Source organism: Eleutherodactylus coqui, chromosome 5, assembly GCF_035609145.1.
Source record: "Eleutherodactylus coqui strain aEleCoq1 chromosome 5, aEleCoq1.hap1, whole genome shotgun sequence".
Lineage (NCBI taxonomy): Eukaryota > Metazoa > Chordata > Amphibia > Anura > Eleutherodactylidae > Eleutherodactylus > Eleutherodactylus coqui.
This window is the reverse complement of record NC_089841.1, coordinates 58352759-58372968: the sequence shown is the minus strand read 5'-3', so window position 1 is coordinate 58372968 and position 20210 is coordinate 58352759. Positions and strand designations below refer to the sequence as shown.

Sequence of the window (20210 nt, the reverse complement as noted above, 5' to 3'; positions counted from 1 at the left end):
GTCCATAAAAAGGATGTATCATTGTTCTCCTACCTACAATTTAAATCCTAATCGCTCTTCTGTCAGACACCTCGATGAGCTCCTCTAAAATAAAACTCCTCTGGAAACCTTATTACCCGACGACTTCCATATATTGCTCACTATTTTCAGTGCACGGCCTTTACCAAGGCTTGGGAAAATAAGCTTCGTACCCAGCTGTCTGATGCAGATTCGCAAAAGATATTTCTTCTGACTCATAACAGTTACCAATGGCATGCTCCACAATGGAAAAAAAATCATACTCGCAAGGTGGAATAGTCTCGCTACCACCTTACGTAGGGCGGTCCCTTCATGTCAGATCTGTGTTGAAAATGTGAGGGCGCACCTGGGACAATGTTTCACATATGGTGGGATTGCCTGCTCATATTCTCCTTTCAGTCTAAGATTTTTAAATTACAGTCTCACTGTGCTTTCTTATCCATTTGATGCTTGTTATCGGTCTTCTCCCCATTGTACCTGGGCCATCTCCCGAACAAAAAATGGCTTTTTAAATATTTAACGTCAACTCAACTGGTTATCCCCGGGCATTAGCGATCTTCTACTACTTCATCACTTAATGAGTGGGTGATGGAGGTTAATTAGTTAAAGAGAAGGGAAAGTCTGATATAAGAAAGTGAGATATCTTTACTAGAGATGAGCGAACGTGTTCTTCCGAGCTTGATATTCGTGCGAATATTAGGGTGTTCGGGATGTTCGTTATTCGTAACGAACACCATGCGGTGTTCTGGTTACTTTCACTTCCTTCCCTGAGACGTTAGCGCGCTTTTTTTGGCCAATTGAAAGACAGGGAAGGCATTACAACTTCCCCCTGTGACGTTCAAGCCCTATACCACCCCCCTGCTGTGAGTGGCTGGGAAGATCAGGTGTCACCCGAACATAAAAGTCGGCCCCTCCCGCGGTTTGGCTCAGATGCCTGGTGAGTTAGCTGAGGGACAGTGCTGTTTGTACCGGAGCTGCTGTAGGGAAAGAATTGGTAGTTAGTGTAGGCTTCAAGACCCCCAAAGGTCCTTATTAGGGCCACTGATAGCTGTGTGTTGGCTGCTGTTAGCAGTGCCATTTTTTTTTTTCTCAAAATCGGCTCTGCAGAGCGTTGCACCTGGCATTAGGGACAGAAGTGCTGCATAGGCAGGGAGAGTGTTAGGAGTGAGTGTAGCCTTCAAGAACCTCAACGGTCCTTTCTAGGGCCATTATTATCCGTGTGCAGTACTGTCCAGGCTGCTGTTAGCTGTGCTGCATTTTTTTTTGCTTCTCAAAATCGCCTCTGCAGAGCATTCCACCCTCCATTGATACTGCAGGGAAAGAATTGTATAGGCAGGGCCACAACACAGTTATTATTCATAGAATATACGCAGTGCTGCCTTTTGCTTGTAAAACAAGTGAAAATAATTCTATTTGTCCTGCCTCTGTCCGTCCTAACGCCGGTGGACACGTGTCGGCTGCGTGTGCAACCTGTAAAAATCATACGCACCCAGCTACGTTTTACTCCTGGCTTCGCCATTTGCTTTCCTTAATTGGGAAAAAAAATACCTGCTCTGCCACAGTTAATAACTCTGCTACCCTCACGTTCTGTGACACATTAGCAGGAAAACAGCACAGTTATTAAACTTCTCATGTTCATAGAATATACGCAGTGCTGCCTTTTGGTGCAAAAAAACGGAAAATAATTCTATTTGTCCTGCCTCTGTCCGTCCTAACGCCGGTGGACACGTGTCGGCTGCGTGTGCAACCTGTAAAAATCATACGCACCCAGCTACGTTTTACTCCTGGCTTCGCCATTTGCTTTCCTTAATTGGGAAAAAAAATACCTGCTCTGCCACAGTTAATAACTCTGCTACCCTCACGTTCTGTGACACATTAGCAGGAAAACAGCACAGTTATTAAACTTAGATTATTCATTCACTAGAGGCAGTGGGGCCTTTCGTTTTCAAAAAAGGGAAAAAATTACATTTGGCCTGCAGTCTTGTGCCAATTTATTTCCTGCCTGTGAAATCAAATCACTGGTAATACAGCATGCTGAGGGGTAGGGGTAGGCCTAGAGGACGTGGACGCGGCCGAGGACGCGGAGGGCCAAGTCAGGGTGTGGGCACAGGCCAAGCTCCTGATCCAGGTGTGTCGCAGCCGACTGCTGCGCGATTAGGAGAGAGGCACGTTTCTGGTGTCCCCACATTCATCGCCCAATTAATGGGTCCACGCGGGAGACGGTTATTAGAAAATGAGCAGTGTGAGCAGGTCCTGTCCTGGATGGCAGAAAGTGCTTCGAGCAACCTATCGTCTACCCGCAGTTCTGCGCCGTCCACTGCTGCCAATCCGAATCCTCTGTCTGCTGCTCCTCCTTCCTCCCAGCCTCCTCACTCCACTACAATAACACCTGCTCAGGAGCGGGAACACTCCCAGGAACTGTTCTCGGGCCCCTGCTTAGATTGGGCAGCAGCGGTTCCTCTCCCACCAGAGGAGTTTATCGTCACTGATGCCCAACCATTCGAAAGTTCCCGGGGTCCGGGGGAAGAGGCTGGGGACTTCCGCCAACTGTCTCAACAACTTTCTGTGGGTGAGGAGGACGATGACGATCAGACACAGTTGTCTTGCAGTGAAGTAGTAGTAAGGGCAGTAAGTCCGAGGGAGCAGCGCACAGAGGATTCGGAGGAAGAGCAGCAGGACGATGAGGTGACTGACCCCACCTGGTGTGCAACGCTTACTCAGGAGGACAGGTCTTCAGAGGGGGAGTCAAGGGCATCAGCAGGGCAGGTTGCAAGAGGCAGTGCGGTGGCCAGGGGTAGAGGCAGGGCCAGACCGAATAATCCACCAAGTGTTTCCCAAAGCGCCCCCTCGCGCCATGCCACCCTGCAGAGGCTGAGGTGCTCTAAGGTCTGGCAGTTTTTCACAGAGACGCCTGACGACCGACGAACAGTGGTGTGCAACCTTTGTCGCGCAAAGCTCAACCGGGGAGCCAACACCAACAGCCTCACCACCACCACCATGCGCAGACATATGATGGCCAAGCACCCCGCAAGGTGGGACGAAGGCCGTTCAGCGCCTCCGGTTTGCACCCCTGCCTCTCCCCCTGTGCCCCAACCTGCCACTGAGATGCAACCCCCCTCTCAGGACACAGGCACTACCGTCTCCTGGCCTGCACCCACACCCTCACCTCCGCTGTCCTCGGCCCCATCCAGCAGTGTAGTTCAGCGCACCGTCCAGCCGTCGCTTGCGCAACTGTTGGAGCGCAAGCGCAAGTACGCCGCCACGCACCCGCACGCTCAAACGTTAACCGTCCGCATAGCAAAATTCATCAGCCTTGAGATGCTGCCGTATGGGGTTGTGGAAACGGAGTCCTTCAAAAGTATCATGGAGGCGGCGGCCCCGCGCTACTCAGTTCCCAGTCGCCACTACTTTTCCCGATGTGCCGTCCCAGCCCTGCACCACCACGTCTCCCGCAACATTGTACGCGCCCTCACCAACGCGGTTACTGCCACGGTCCACTTAACTACGGACACGTGGACAAGCACACGCGGGCAGGGCCACTACATCTCCCTGACGGCACATTGGGTGAATTTAGTGGAGGCTGGGACAGAGTCAGAGCCTGGGACCGCTCACGTCCTACCCACCCCCAGAATTGCGGGCCCCAGCTCGGTGGTGGTATCTGCGGAGGTGTATGCTTCCTCCACTAAAGCACCCTCCTCCTCCTCTGTCTCGCAATCAAGATGTGTTAGCAGCAGCATGTCGCCAGCAGTCGGTGTCGCGCGGTGTGGCAGCACAGCGGTGGGCAAGCGTCAGCAGGCCGTGCTGAAACTACTCAGCTTAGGCGATAAGAGGCACACGGCCCACGAACTGCTTCAGGGTCTGACACAGCAGACCGACCGCTGGCTTGCGCCGCTGAGCCTCCAACCGGGCATGGTCGTGTGTGACAACGGCCGTAACCTGGTGGCGGCTCTGCAGCTCGGCAGCCTCACGCACGTGCCATGCCTGGCCCACGTCTTTAATTTGGTGGTTCAGCGCTTTCTGAAAAGCTACCCACGCTTGTCAGACCTGCTCGTAAAGGCGCGCCGGTTCTGTGCACATTTTCGCAAGTCCCACACGGACGCTGCCACCCTGCGCACCCTGCAACATCACTTTAAGCTGCCAGTGCACCGACTGCTGTGCTACGTGCCCACACGGTGGAACTCTACGCTCCACATGTTGGCCAGGCTCTATGAACAGCGTAGAGCTATAGTCGAATACCAACTCCAACATGGGCGGCGCAGTGGGAGTCAGCCTCCTCAATTCCTTTCAGAAGAGTGGGCCTGGTTGGCAGACATCTGCCATGTCCTTGGTAATTTTGAGGAGTCTACCCAGGTGGTGAGCGGCGATGCTACAATCATTAGCGTCACCATTCCTCTGCTATGCATCTTGAGAAATTCCCTGCAAACCATAAAGGCAGCTGCTTTGCGCTCAGAAACGGGGGCGGGGGAAGACAGTATGCCGCTGGATAGTCAGGGCACCCTCCTGTCTATTTCTCAGCGCGTACAGGAGGAGGAGGAGGAGCATGAGGAGGATGAGGAGGAGGGGGAAGAGACAGCTTGGGCCGCTGCTGACGGTACACCGGCTGATTGCCTGTCATCCTTTCAGCGTGTATGGCCTGAGGAGGAGGAGGAGGAGGATCCTGAAAGTGATCTTCCTAGTGAAGACAGCCATGTGTTGCGTACAGGTACCCTGGCACACATGGCTGACTTCATGTTAGGATGCCTTTCTCGTGACCCTCGCGTTGCACGCATTCTGGCCACGACGGATTACTGGGTGTACACACTGCTCGATCCACGGTATAAGGAGAACCTGCCTACTCTGATTCCCGAAGAGGAAAGGGGTTCGAGAGTGTTGCTATACCACAGGACCCTTGCGGACAAGCTGATGGTAAAATTCCCAGCCGACAGCGCTAGTGGCAGAAGGCGCAGTACCGAGGGCAAGGTAGCAGGGGATGTGCGTAGATCGAGCAGCATGTACATCCCAGGCAGTGCAACAGTCTTTAAGGGCGTGGCCAGCTTTATGGCTCCCCACCAAGACTGTGTCACCGCTCCCCAGTCACGGCTGAGTCGGCGGGCGCACTGTAAAAGGATGGTGAGGGAGTACGTAGCGGATCGCACGACCATCCTTGGTGACGCCTCTGCCCCCTACAACTACTGGGTGTCGAAGCTGGACACGTGGCCTGAACTAGCGCTGTATGCCCTGGAGGTGCTTGCTTGTCCTGCGGCTAGCGTCTTGTCGGAGAGGGTGTTTAGTGCGGCTGGGGGAATCATCACAGATAAGCGTAGCCGCTTGTCAACCGACAGTGCCGACAGGCTAACACTCATCAAGATGAACAAAGGCTGGATTTCCCCAGACTTCTGTTCTCCACCAGCGGACAGCAGCGATACGTAAGCAATACGTAGGCTGCACCCGCGGATGGAAGCTACGTTCTCTCTCACCATCCAAAACGGGGACATTTCTGCTTCATCAATCTGTGTCTAATATTCCTCCTCCTCCTCCTCCTCCTGCTCCTCCTCCTGAAACCTCACGTAATCACGCTGAACGGGCAATTTTTCTTAGGGCCACAAGGCTCACTCAAATAATTTTTCAGAACAATTTTTATAAGTTTCAATGCGCTTAAAAGCATTGGAACTTTAACTAGAACCAATTTTTCGTTACACTGGGCTGCCTCCAGGCCTAGTTACCACTTAAGCCACATTAACCAAAGCGATTAATGGGTTTCACCTGCCCTCTTGGCTGGCCATGGCCAATTTTTGGGATGTACATTAGTACTGTTGATACAGCAATTTTTGTGGGCCCTCGCCTACAGTGTAATCAAATTAATTTTTAGCCCACCTGCATTACAGCTGACGTTACCTCAGCTGTGTTGGGCAATGCAATGGGATATTTTTATGTACTGCCGGTGGGTTCCAGGGAGCCACCCATGCTGTGGGTCCACAGGGAGTTGTAACTGCATGTGTCCACTTCTAAAGAACCCCAGTCTGACTGGGGCATGCAGTGTGGGCCGAAGCCCACCTGTATTACGCACGACATTACTACCTCAGCTGTGTTTGGCAATGCAATGGGATATTTCTATGTACCGCCGGTGGCTTCCTGGCACCCACCCAGGCAGTGGGTCCACAGGGAGTTTAACCTACATGTGTCCACTTGTAAAGAACCCCAGTCTGACTGGGGCATGCAGTGTGGGCCGAAGCCCACCTGCATTAAGCACGACATTACTACCTCAGCTGTATTGGGCAATGCAATGGGATATTTCTGTGTACCGCCGGTGGGTTCCAGGGAGCCACCCATGCTGTGGGTCGACAGCGACTTCACAATAGGGAGTTGTACCTGCCTGTGTCTATGAATTAAAAAGCCCGGTCTGACTGGGGCATGCAGACACCTTGACAGAATGAATAGTGTGTGGCACATAGGTTCCCCATTGCTATGCCTCATTGCTTCTGTACAGCATTGTGGGCTATCGCCCCGCCCCTTTTAAAGAGGGTCGCTGCCTAGCCGTGCCAACCTCTGCAGTGTGTGCCTGCGGTCCCTCGTCATGGCAGACGCAATTCTAAATAGACATGAGCGTGGTGTGGCATGAGGGCAGCTGAAGGCTGCCCAGGGACACTTTGGTGTGCGCTGTGGGGGGGAGGGGGGGCGGTTGGGCAGCATGTAACCCAGGAGAAGTGTCAGTGGAGTGTCATGCAGGCAGTGATTGTGCTTTGTTGGAGGTAGTGTGGTGCTTAGCAAAGGTATGCCATGCTAATGAGGGCTTTTCAGAAGTAAAAGTTGTTGGGAGGGGGGGGGCCCACTCTTGCCGGTATTGTGGCTTAATAGTGGGACCTGTGAACTTGAGATGCAGCCCAACATGTAGCCCCTCGCCTGCCCTATCCGTTGCTGTGTCGTTCCCATCACTTTGTTGAATTGCCCAGATTTTCACACATGAAAACCTTAGCGAGCATCGGCGAAATACAAAAATGCTCTGGTCGCCCATTGACTTCAATGGGGTTCGTTGTTCGAAACGAACCCTCGAGCATCGCGGGAAGTTCGTTCCGAATAACGAGCACCCGAACATTTTGGTGTTCGCTCATCTCTAATCTTTACTAATACCTGGTTTAGATGGATGGAGTTTAAAGACAGAAATGGACTTGTTAGATGGTTGGAGGAGCAGGGGTAGTGGGCCATGTGCTGTCTTGGTTTTGATTATGTTCACTATATCTGCTTCAGATTCAGCTGCCCCCCTCACCCCACTCCCTTTTGCCCTTTTTTTCACCCCTTCTTCATTTCTTCACTTCTTTCTGTTTTCTTGTCTCTGAAATTTTCTGGATCTTCTTTCAATAATTTTTGAAATAATGACAATAATAGCTTCAGCACTGAAAATGAACATGTCAGTTTGGACTATTTTGTTGCTTTAACCCCCTTAGTGACCTTCAATAGGCCTTTCTACGGTAGTCACTAATAGTCTTTAAACTTGCACATTGTATTTCCCCCAAAATAAGCCCTAGCCTGATTTTTCAGGATTTTGGTGAGGCTTGAAATATAAGCCCTACCCTGAAAATATGCCATAGCTACATTACATTAAAAAAGAAAAGGAATGCATTACCTAGCAGGCTCGATCCAGGTCCCTCCCACTGCTCTCGAGAGCCCCGGTGTGGTTCCTATAGTCTTTGGCCGCTCATACAAGATCACTTCCTACTTACAGAATTCATAAATCCAGCCTCCTGGAAGCAATGGCTGTCATTGGCTCTTTGAACGCTGCTCAGCCAATCAATGCAGCACTCGAAGAACCAATCAAAGCCTTCGCATTGTGGAGGCGAGATTTATGAATTGGCTGTGACTCGTGTGGTACATAGTTCTAAGGCAGCAGAAATGCAGTCCTAAGTAGAGATGAGCGAACGTACTCGTCCGAGCTTGATGCTCGGGCGAATATTAGGGTGTTCGGGATGCTCGTTACTCTTAACGAGCACCACGCGGTGTTCGGGTTACTTTCACTTTCCTCTGTGAGACGTTAGCGCGCTTTTCTGGCCAATTGAAAGACAGGGAAGGCATTACAACTTCCCCCTGCAACGTTCAAGCCCTATACCACCCCCCTGCTGTGAGTGGCTGGGGAGATTAGGTGTCACCCGAGTATAAAAATCGGCCCCTCCCGCGGCTCGCCACAGATGCATTCTGACATTAGTTCAGGGAAAGTGCTATCGTGTTGGAGCTGCTATAGGGAGAGTGTTGGGGTTCTTGAAGCCTACAATACACCCGGAGGCGGGGATTTCAAGCCTTTCGTAGAGAAAGCTTTAGTCTGCCGTGGACCAGGAGCGAGCAAGAGCCTGCAAACACCAGGAGGGAGTGACAGTCTGCAGGAGCGGCGCAGATCGTCTGAAGAAGTAAGTAATGCTTTTTATTCTTTGCTCCACTGTATTGCCGGCGTATAAGGTGACAGTTGGGGGGTCGTCTTATACGCCCCGTCGCCTTATATGCCGGTATATATTTTTAGTGTAACACATTTCTGGATGAATTGCAGGGAAGGGGTTATATATTTAACCCCTTCCCGACCATTCATCCTGCGATCGCCGGCAGCCCATTGCATTCAGTGGAACCTGCTGTATTGCTGGCTCCATTGAATTCAATGGGCAAACATCATTCTTCTCTGCTACAGCTGTTACAGCTGTGCCAGAGGAGAACGATCTTTACGCTGACAGTGCGGGGGGGGGGGCCCACTCTTGCCGCTATTGTGGCTTAATAGTGGGACCTGGGAACTTGAGATGCAGCCCAACATGTAGCCCCTCGCCTGCCCTATCCGTCACTGTGTCGTTCCCATCACTTTGTAGAATTGCCCAGATTTTCACACATGAAAACCTTAGCGAGCATCGGCGAAATACAAAAATGCTCCGGTCGCCCATTGACTTCAATGGGGTTCGTTACTCGAAACGAACCCTCGAGCATTGCGAAAATTTCGTGCCGAGTAACGAGCACCCGAGCATTTTGGTGTTCGCTCATCTCTAGTCCTAAGCTCTTGCTCACGACCTGAAGGTTGCGTGTTGAATCCCCGCATGGTACAGATAGCAGGCTCAAGGTTAACTTAGCCTTCCAAGGACGGTAAAATGAGTACCCAACTCTGTAAGTAGTAATAAATAAAGTTACCTGAAAGCACCACAGAATACGATTGATGTACTTTTCCTGCTGGCAAAATTTAGCATTTTTACTATTGTTATCCAAGTTCAGGAACACTCCGTCAGAATATGGTGTGCGATTTTGGATGTTGGTTTCACATTCCACTTTGAAAAAAAGTTTACCCTTTCGAATCCATTTCCGTGCCACCCACATCCTTCCCAGCTCTTATTTATTTTGGTTGGTAAAGCGTATTGTGGATTCGTGGAATTACTCAACAGAAACACATAATGAAATCATCATGACAGTTCATTTTTAGCAATTAAAAAAAATTAAAAATGAGTTAATATATATTACAGTACATGTATATACATTAGTATTATTATATACGTATATTACACTATGCAGGAGAGAGGTCTGTCATTGGAGCTCTCTTCTGTATATTACAGTATGTAGGGGAGGGATCCGACTTCAGAGTTCTCTTCATTATATGTATATTAAACTATGCAGAAGAGACATCAGACATTGCAGCTCTCCTCTGCATAGTGTAATATACATATACAGAAGGGAGCTCCAACATCACAACTCTTCTGCAAAATGTCAGAAATATGGGTCGGACCTTATCCGACAGTGGAGCCTAGCTATGCAGTGAAATCTCAATGTCGGATGAAGTCTGATACTGGATATAACAGGTTAAAAATAATAATTAAAAAATGCTTTTGTGTCAATACATTCTATTTTATTTTACCATCAACAGTTTTTTTTTCCCAGAATGAGTTCTAGTCTTCATTGATCTAATTTTTAGGATCATGTCATTTTGATCACTTTCAATGCAGTTTTTTTCTGGAGGCATGATTAACAAAATCTGCAATTCTGGTGCTTATTTTTATTATTGCATTCACCGTGTTATTAATGTTTAGCAAGAATGAACGTAATGTCATAATGCTCCCATATTCTGAACATGAAAATGGATATGTCCCATGTGGATTCTCTGTCTAACCAGATCGGATTTCAAAGTGAATCATTTCCCACATTCAGAACCTGAACTTGGCTCTGCCCCTGCGTAAGCCCTCTGATGTCTAACAAAATATGATTGCTGGGTAAAACATTTCCCACATAAATATACGACTTCTCTTCTGTGTGACTTTGCTCATGTTCAACAAGACTTGATTTCCGAGTAAACCATTTGCCACATTGACGACATGATAATGTCTTCGAGTGAGATCTCTGATGTTCCACAAGACCTGATTTCTGGATAAAAGATTTCCCACATTCTGAACATGAAAATGGCTTCTCTCCTGTGTGAATTCTCTGATGTCTAACAAGATGTGATTTTACAGCAAAACATTTCCCACAATGTGAGCATGAAAATGGTTTCTCCCCTGTGTGAGTTCTCTGATGTGTAACAAGATCCGCTTTCATTGTAAAACATTTTCCACACTCTGGGCATGAAAATGGCTTCTCTCCTGTGTGAGTTCTGTGATGACCAATAAGATCTGATTTCTGGTGAAAGCTTTTCCCACATTCTGAACATGAATATGGCTTCTCTCCTGTGTGAGTTTTCTGATGTTTAACAAGAACCGATTTAATTGTAAAACATTTCCCACACTCAGGACATGAAAATGGCTTCTCTCCCGTGTGAGTTCTCTGATGACCAATAAGACGTGATTTCTGGTGATAGCTTTTCCCACACTCTGAACATGAATATGGCTTCTCTGTTGTGTGAATTCTTCGATGCACATTAAGAGTTGATTTCAAAGTAAAACATTGAGAACATTCTGAACATGAAAATGGCTTTTTCCCTGTGGGAGCTTTTTGACATTCAACGTTACTTCTGTGTCTTTTGTCTTGCTTAACAGTCTGTGATGCATCAGAAGACAGAGTCTGTTTAAAAGGATCAGATGATAGATATTTGCTATGAATCGCTAGGTTTTTATCTGGGATAATGGTGGGCTCTTCTAATGTATCTTGTGCAATATTGCAATCTTCCATTGATAACGATACCAGATGTTCCCCTGAACTCCTTGTACTCGCATCTGACAACAATAAAATGTATTTTTGTTATTTTTGAATAAAAATTAAAAATTTGATATTTTATAACATTTCTATATAAAATTTCCATACAAAACAGGAAAGCATGTAGCAAATTTCAGTAATTAATCCCTCCCCCTTTGAACATCACAGAAGTGTAGGGTGGATATGAAGTGTGCTTAGGATATGAAGTGCGCCTGCTGCTTATCCAGTGGGTTTGAGGAATGGGGTTTCCCCTCTGACTCACCAGTGGCCCCCTGTGATAGGATCAGGGGCGTAGCTAGAGGCTCATGGGCGCAAAAGTTTAGCTTGGGGCCCCCCTACAGACCCCTCCAACCCAACTCCTTTTCACGGCTACTCCTTCTACATCACTTTTAGCTACATTACTGTTTTTTTAAATGACCCATCAATAGATCATTAGTAATCAGGGGTTTTAGCAGAGTTTTAAAACATCCAGAACACAAGCCCCCAGGCATGCTTTGCTTCCTCAGGAAAGAAAATTTATATATATATATATATATATATATATATATATATATATATACACACATACATTGGAGACTGCATAATAACAATACATACAATAGAGACAACATAAGCTAACTTTTATAACATGTTAGGGCTCATGTCCATGGCCAGGTTTTCACCACCTATTATGCGTGCGTTGCGCACACACACGTGGTGCGCAGTGAACGGAGTCAATGAAAGTCAATGGACTGCGTGTAGATATGCAAGAGAAATAAATCCCAGCATGCTCTCTTCCTTTGTGTACCATGCAACGTGAGCCCTGTACACTTGTATGGGCTGCATGTGATAAACTGCCCATACGCAATACATTGTTTCCATACGCATTGACACTCTAAACACTCCCCATCACATGGAACACCCCTTGTCGTCGTTGCCCCCCCCCCACTCCTCATCACATGGAATGCCCCTTATACCACCCCCCCCCCTCACTCCCCATTACACGGAACACCCCTTGTTTTCCTCCCACACACTCCCCATCACACAGAACGCCTCTCGTTCCCCACCCCCACCACACAGGATCCCCCTCATTCTCCCCCCCATCACACAGTATCCCCCTCATTTTCCCCCATCACACAGGATCCTCCTCGTTCCCCCCCATCACACAGGGTGCCCCTCGTGCTCTCCCCCCCCCATCACTCAGGGTCCCCCTCGTTCTCCCCCGCCCCATCACACAGGGTCCCCTTCGTTCACCCCCCATCACACAGGGTCCCCCTCGTGCTCCCCCCCATCACACAGGGTGCCCCTCGTGCTCCCCACCCCCATCACACAGGGTCCCCCTCCCACCCCCCACCCCATCACACAGGATCCCGCACACTGACCGCAGTTTCAGACCCACTTCAGTAGCCTTGAGTACTTCCAGCAACCTCATTGGTTGTTGGGGACACACCTTCCTTTCAGATGTGCCCGAGGATACATTTACACAGAGCTGTACACGAGAAGCAGGTGCTGACAGGAGTACAGTTACACAGATCTGCGGTGTATTCACTGCTTCTCGTGCTTCCACAGCTCTGTGAATACACCGCAGATCTGTGTAACGGTATTCCTGTCAGCACCTGCTTCTCGTGCACAGCTCTGTGTAAATGTATCCTCGGGCACATCTGAAAGGAAGGTGTGTCCCCAACAACCAATGAGGTTGCTGGAAGTACTCAAGGCTACAGAAGTGGGGCTGAAAAGAAACATATGCGCGCGGGCCGGCAGCTTCTCCTGCAGAGGGGAGGAGTCTGAGCGGAGGTCGGGGAGGAAGCACCGGCGTGCAGGAGAAGCTGCCGGCTGGCGCAGAGACCTTAATGAAAGTAACTGCGGTCAGTCCGTGTGAAAGAGGGCCCCCGGGGGCTCAGGGGCCGGGTCGCAACCGCGACCCCAGCACCCCCTATATGTACGCCTATGGATGGGATTGCAGAATGCCATTGGTTGCCGTAGTAGTCCTGGGCCTAGTTAGGGTTCCCAGGACTGCCATAAATCTATCTATAATAAACCCTGCCCTGGCAAGGTTTAATATATGAATGTTAAAAATTAAATATGCTGCAATACTGGAGTATTGCAGTATATTGTAGAAGTGATGAAATTATAGCAACTTCAAGTCCCCTAAGCAGACTGAAAAAAAATATACAACTAAGGCCGCCTGCACACGGGCGGAAATCCCGCGGCGGGATTTCCACCGCTCAAAGCCTGCATAGGATTGCGTTAACAAACGCAATCCTATGCAAACAAACCACGGCATGTCCTATTTCGCAGAGCCCCGCACAGAAACGTCACTCACCCGGCCGCCGGCTCCGGTCTGCGCATGCGCCGGCTGCCCGGCAGCCGGCACATGAAAGAGCCGGGGCCGCCGGGTGCGGGTGAGTACGTGCTCGGGTCGGGTCCCGCGGCGAGAATTCTCGCCACCGGATCGGACCCGCTCGTCTGCAGGCGGCCTAAGTCAAATAAATAAATAAATAAATAAAACATTAAAAATTATTTTCCATTTTTCCCCACAAAAGAATTTAAACTATAAAAAATATCATTGATAGACAAGTCTGAATAAGCCCAAACCACCTAACTATTACATAACTTATCCCACACGGTGAAGGCTGTAAAAAATTAAAAGCATAATGCCAGGACTGATTTTTTTTTCTTGGTCAACTCATGTCCCAATAAAAACTGAATAAAATAAAGGAACAGAAATTCATATTGTGAGGGTATATGTATATATTGCCATATGTTTTTTATGCTTTTATACCTGTATGCAAGTTCTATTCAATGCTAAAATGAGAAAAACTTAATATGTAGCCTTAAAAATCAGATATGTCAAGGCTTTGCAAAGCGAAGACAAAATGTATCTTGAAAACCGCAAGGAAGAACCGGATACGAAGGCCGTGTGCTTGGCTGTTTTCCCAGAAGCGCCGTATCTAGATAACGACTGTTTAACTACGTATATAACTATCACTGCCTCAGGCGGAACTGCGGACTTCACATATATGGTTATGCAGTGAATTTGAGCCAATGAGACCATTACTCATTCCTAGTGACGTGACCAAAAAGTATAAGACCCCATGTAATCTGTAATAAGGCACGCAGTTATGTCCCCGTGTGAGGAACTATACCAGACCTCCGTGTGTGGTGTTTCTTCTTTACCGCTGGCAAAGGGGCATTGGGGTGGGCCTGATTGGTGCTGTACGCAGAATTTCCCTGACAGTATGTACCCAAAAATGGTAGCAGTAAAAAATATAGTTCGTAATGCAAAATTCGAGTCCTCACACAACTCTATTGATGGAAAAATAAAGTTATGGGGCTCTGAATATGCAGAGAAAAAGCTAGGTTTTAAATAAGAGATTTTAAAAGTAGCAAAATACATACTGGAGGGAGCTTGCCTTTAGGGTCGCCGAAGGTTGTGAATGACTAAACTGCTAACAATAAACTACATAAAAATCTATACAAATGGGATTGTCACAATGGTACAGACCTATAGAATAAGTTATTTTTACCGCACCATGAACGTTGCAAAAAACAAACCCACTTACCCCTAAAAAATAGTGTAATTGCAGGTTTTTCTATTTTAGCCAATTTAACCCTTTAGTGACCAAGCCGATTTGCGCCTTAATGACCAGACCAAATTTTGGAAATCTGATATGTATCACTTTGACATAGCATAACTCCGTAAAGGTTTTGCATATCCAAGTGATTCTGACATTGTTTTTTCACCACATATTGTACTTCCTTTATGTGGTAAAAATAGACAGTTAGAATTTGTGTATATTTATTACAAGTGCCAATATTGGGAAAATTTTGAAAAAAATGTTCATTTTTTCAAATTTTCAACTGCGATATCTTAAAGAAGTGCAAACATCCCGTACACATTTTTGATAAGATATATATTTCCATCTGTTTACTTTATTCTGGAAGCACATTGGAAAAACTTCAGGTTTTTTTAACCATTTAGGAGACATAAAAATTTAACATTGATTTTAAACATTTTAAGGAACATTTTTTTTTCCTACACCAAGCCAAAATTACAAAGGCTCATAGGTGTCAGAATGATAGATACCCCCACAAATGACCCCTTTTTAAAAACTACACTCCTTAATGTATTCACTGAGGGGGGCCGTGAGCATTTTTATCTCATAGTTGTTTTTCAGGAATTAATGCAATTTAGAGGGGAAAAAAAAAATTTAATATTTTTGCAAATATGCCATTTAAAAGAGGGGATTTTCTTTCTATAGTGCACATGAAAATGTGTATTTGCACCCAAAATGGATTCCACTGTTTGTCCTGTGTTCAGAAACATACCCATTGTGGACGTAATCTTGTGACCGTATGCACAACGGGGCCCAAACCAAAAAGAGCAGCCAGTGGCTTTCAGAACAGTCATTTTGCTTGAAGGTGTTTTAGGCCCCTTTGCCTACTTGTAGAGCCCTTGAGCGGCCAAAACTATAGAGAAACCCCACAAATGACCCCATTTTGAAAACTAGACCCCGTATTGCATTTATCTAGACCCCTTAACAAATTCATCTAGGGGTGTACTGTGTATTTTGACCCCACAGTTTTTGAATGAATCTAAGCAAAGCAGGAGGGAAAAAAATTCAGATTTTTATTTTTTTGGCAATTGTGTCACTTTTAACCCCTTGAGTGGCACGCCCGGAAATTTTCCGGGACGAGCTCCACTGCCGATAGTGATATAGCCGGGAAGATTTCCGGGCTATGTATCACTATGGGAGCTGCAGAGCACAATGCCACAAGCTGTGACAGTGTGCTCTGCCTGCACAGACCCACAGAGAACAAAGCAGGACATTGAGAAGCAGGAAGATATTGCCGATCTGCCGGCAATCTCCTGCTTCTAATGTCCTGCTTTGTTTACAGGTTGCTATAGAGACCATCGGCTTGTCAGAAGCAAGCCGATGATCTCTGTGGCAGGGAGATCTGGTGCTTGGCTGTCAGAGGACAGCTAGGTACCAGCTCTTACAGCAGAGATCAGAGAAAACCTCCGATCTCTGCTGTGTTAACCCTTTACATGCGGCAGTCTATGTGACTGCAGCATGTAAAGGGCTGTCACTGCAGCATGTAAAGGGCTGTCACCATCAGACCCCCGGAAAGTGATCAGGGGGTCCTGATGGGTCCCTGTGGAAGTCCCCTAAAGGGACAAAAATTATAAAAAAAATAAAAATAAAAACAAAAACACTTGTCTCCCTTTACTTTGTAAAAAATGTAAAATAAAATCACACATATGGTATCCATGCGTCGTAATGACCCAGAGAAGGAAGTTGGTACATTATTTAACCCCTTAATGACATGGCCCCTTTTTTTCTTTTTTCCCCATTTCTTTTTTTCCTCCCCGAAACATAAAAACTGTATAAACTTGGTATCGCCGGAATCGTGCGGCTCAGAGAATAATGTTATCACACTATTTATTCTGCATGTTGAACGCCGTAAAAATGAAATCCAAAAAACAAATGGCAGAATTTCTTTTTTTCCCTCAATCTCCCTACAAATGTTTTTACAAAAGTTATGCAATACATTATATATACCCAAAAATGATGCCATCAAAAAGTACAACTTGTCCCACAAAAAACAAGCCCTCATATGGCCTGGTCAATGGAAAAATGAAAAAGTTATGGCTCTTGGAACGCAACTGCAAAATTAGATGAAATTCAATGATTAGACCATTTAAAAAACCTGCCCTGGTGGGCACAACAGGGTCGTAGGAAACCCGCCACTCAAGGGGTTAAAACAGTTTTTTTTTTGTACAGCACAAATAGGAATAAATACTTGTACCAAAAAATAGATCCCCATGTTTGTGTTCAGAAACATACCCATTGTGGCCCTAATATTATGTCCGTATGTACAATGGGGCCCAAAACGAAAGGAGCAGCCGGTGACTTTCAGAACAGACATTTTGCTTGAAGGCGTTTTAGGCCCCATTGCCCACTTGTATAGCCCATGAGCGGCCAAAACAACAGAGAACCCCCACAAATGATCCTCTTTTGAAAACTAGATGCCGTATTGCATTTATATAGGGGTGTACTGCGTATATTTACACTACAGTTTTTGAGTGAATCTGAGCAAAGCAGAATGAAAAAATTACGATTTAAATTTTTTGGGCAATTGTGTCATTTTAAAAACATTTTTTTTGTACAGCAAACATCTGAATGAAGACTTTCACCCCAAAATGGATCCCCCCGTTTGTCCTGTGTTCAGAAACATACCCATTGTGGCCCTAATATTATGTCTGTATGCACAATGGGACTCAAACCAAAAGGCTCATCAAACTTCAACTGTCTTAACTTTTACGTAATCGCTATTATCACGTGACCGGGGACCGCTCACTGCGACCCACGGTCACTGCTCCAGGCTCGCGGCTACCTTTAGTAGCCAGGAGCAAGGAGATTTTAAATTTATCGGGCCCTCCGCAGCTTCTGCACTTGGGTCCGCCATTTTGCGGATGGGCACATGCGCCAAAGTTGGGGAAAGGTCTGCAGATAAAGATCCCGTTGGGGGACATTGCCTGAGGCCTTAGGTAAGTAGTTTCACCTCCCCTCACGGATACCCATAGGACGTCTGGCGCACATGCGCAGAAGGCGCCGATGGGACCTGGGAGGCCAGGACAATGCAACATCGCTAAGAAGGCGGGTGAGTACTTTCAGCTGCTCTGATGGATCCAATCCGTCAGGGCAGCTGAATCTTTAACTTTTTTTACTTTTTCATTGACTTTTATATGATCGCCGGCGATCTTGTGACCGGGGAAGGGGTCCCGCGGCCCGGAATGGCAGCTCCAGGTTGCCGGCTACTTCCAGGAGTCGGCAGCATGGAGCTGTCACGTCTCAGCTTGCAGGGCCCTAATCCCTGCAGGAAACATGTTTCTACGTCCTCAGGGATAAAGGCCCAGCAAGCTAGGACGTAAAAAGGCAATGGGCTGGTCACTAAGGGGTTAAAAATGTTTTACAATTTTCAAATACATTATACGGTGAATTAAATACCATTAAAAATACAAGTAATTCGGTGGCCTGCGAATGCCGAGATAGGACGCGTGTGAGTCAGGCTCCCGCTGCGCTCACCTATCCCCGGACAGCAACCTCCATCAGAACGCCGAATTTCGCCCATCCAGGACAAGATGGGCAGGAAGAACATCCCTGAAGTGAAGGCGGCGGCTCCGAGCGGCAGAAGAGGGGCAATGGAGCGGTTTCTCGGCGCTCCCAGTCAGAGCGACGGGAAGGGGGCAAAGATGGCGCCAGCGCCCGCTCACATGAAACCACGTGGGTCCCAGTCCTCCCCGCCAAGCACTGCGCCGAACGATCCGGCTCTCCAGCCGCAGCGGTCACCATCACTGGGCACCTCACGGAGGGAGAAGGAGACAGCCCCCACACGCCAGGGGCTCCCTGCACGAGAGGCTCCCGCACCTGAGATGTCCAAGGAACCAGGAAGCTGCAACAAAACAGTGAGTGGCACAAACATGGACTCCCCCTCAGCACATACAGCCACATCCACAGAAGCCTCACCTGCTGCACACTTCACCTCTCCCAACGTTAAAAGGGGCAATGACACCCTGGGGTGGTTGGTGTCCCCAGAGAGCAGCACACCTAGCAGCCCGGCTGGCAACACACATAAAGGGGAACTCCTAGATAAGGACACTGAACAATGGAAATCCCACATAATGTCAATCCCCACAAAAAGTGAGCTCCAAGCATTGTTCACAAAATTTGAAACATCTAATAGACAAGCCCCTGACCGCATCCACTCTGATATACACCAGATGGGACACAGATTGCTGCAGGTAGAAGAGGCACAAGAGGACACGGCGTCCATTTTAGAATCGCACAGGCAAGCCATACAATTTCAATCGGATCAAATTGCCAGCATGACTATGCACATAGATGACCTCGAGAACAGGAATAGATGAAATAATGTCCGCATCCGAGGTTTATCTGAAGATGTAGATGGCCCCCAATTAGAAACCTGGGCGCAAACATTTTTTTTACAATTACTAGACCGCGCACCAGACAACCCGATCATAATTGACAGGATACACAGGGCGCTGGGACCCAGGACGTCCGATCCAAACAGGCCAAGGGACATAATATGCAGGATCCATTTCTTTAGAGAAAAAGAATCCATCATGCGCGCTGCTAGAGAAAAGGGGGACCTTGTGCATAACGGCAAAACCACTTATCTTACTTCAAGACCTGGCGCGCCACACTCTCCGCCTCAGGGGCGCTATGAGGCCACTACTAACATTGCTCAGAGAAAACGACATACAATACCGCTGGGGTTACCCATTCTCTCTGATTGCCAGAAAAGACGGCAAGTCAGCCACATTTCGCATGCTAGGAGACCTGCCGAAATTCTTGGGGACTCTCCAACTCCCATTGCTCGCACTCCCCGATTGGTCAAACGCACCAACCTTGCTGGCTCCAACGGCCCAGGAGCACTGGCAGACCGTTCAACCCAAACAGCGCCGTGAACGCCGCAGAGGATCTGAAATCAATACCTGATGCCTCTTACCCCGCAGTGAAACCCTTGAGAGAAGCACTGGCTAGGGACTCTACCGAAAGAAGATAATGGGACCCGGGAGCTAGACCTCTCCTGATCCCCCTCCCTGCGCACAATCCGATTTTGTGGTGCAGGGAGAGCACAAAAAATGGCTCGACTGCCCAGTTGGCAGTACCTTCTCTCGCTGTTGGAACATCCGTCGTTCACAACTTCTTTAAGTCACTGTTGTAAATTGTATTATCTGTTCTGATCTACCGCCACTTGGAGGTTATTTGCAGGGTCCCCCTTGGGTACCCCAAACGTTACAATAGTTATTCCGGGGGGGGGGGGGGGCGGGGGCCAGTCTCGTTCTGCCTGGCAACCTACCACTCCTCGCCTAGGGTGAAATGTCGCACAAAGCTGCGACCACAACATCTCTCACCACGATAGCGCATACAGCCGCTAAATGCCGTAGAAGGTATTTTTTTGTAAACCTCTCTTTCTTTCCCTCCCCCCTCTACCCTCGCTTTGTCCCCCTACCCATCTACACCCTGGTTACTAAACAAGCCCCCTACCTGAATATGGATCATGCTAGC

General features: G+C 47.9%; 1 protein-coding gene across 1 annotated transcript in view; it reads right to left on the bottom strand.

Annotated features, from left to right (window-relative positions):
* Window positions 1-9455: 9455 nt before the first annotated feature.
* LOC136627467 (oocyte zinc finger protein XlCOF8.4-like) overlaps window positions 9456-20210 on the bottom strand; it is a 32605-nt gene continuing 21850 nt past the window's right edge. The window contains exon 7 of the mRNA XM_066602594.1: window positions 9456-11153. Coding sequence (XP_066458691.1) covers window positions 10129-11153 — 1025 coding nt within the window. The 3' untranslated portion in view covers window positions 9456-10128. The remainder of the gene's footprint in view (window positions 11154-20210) is intronic.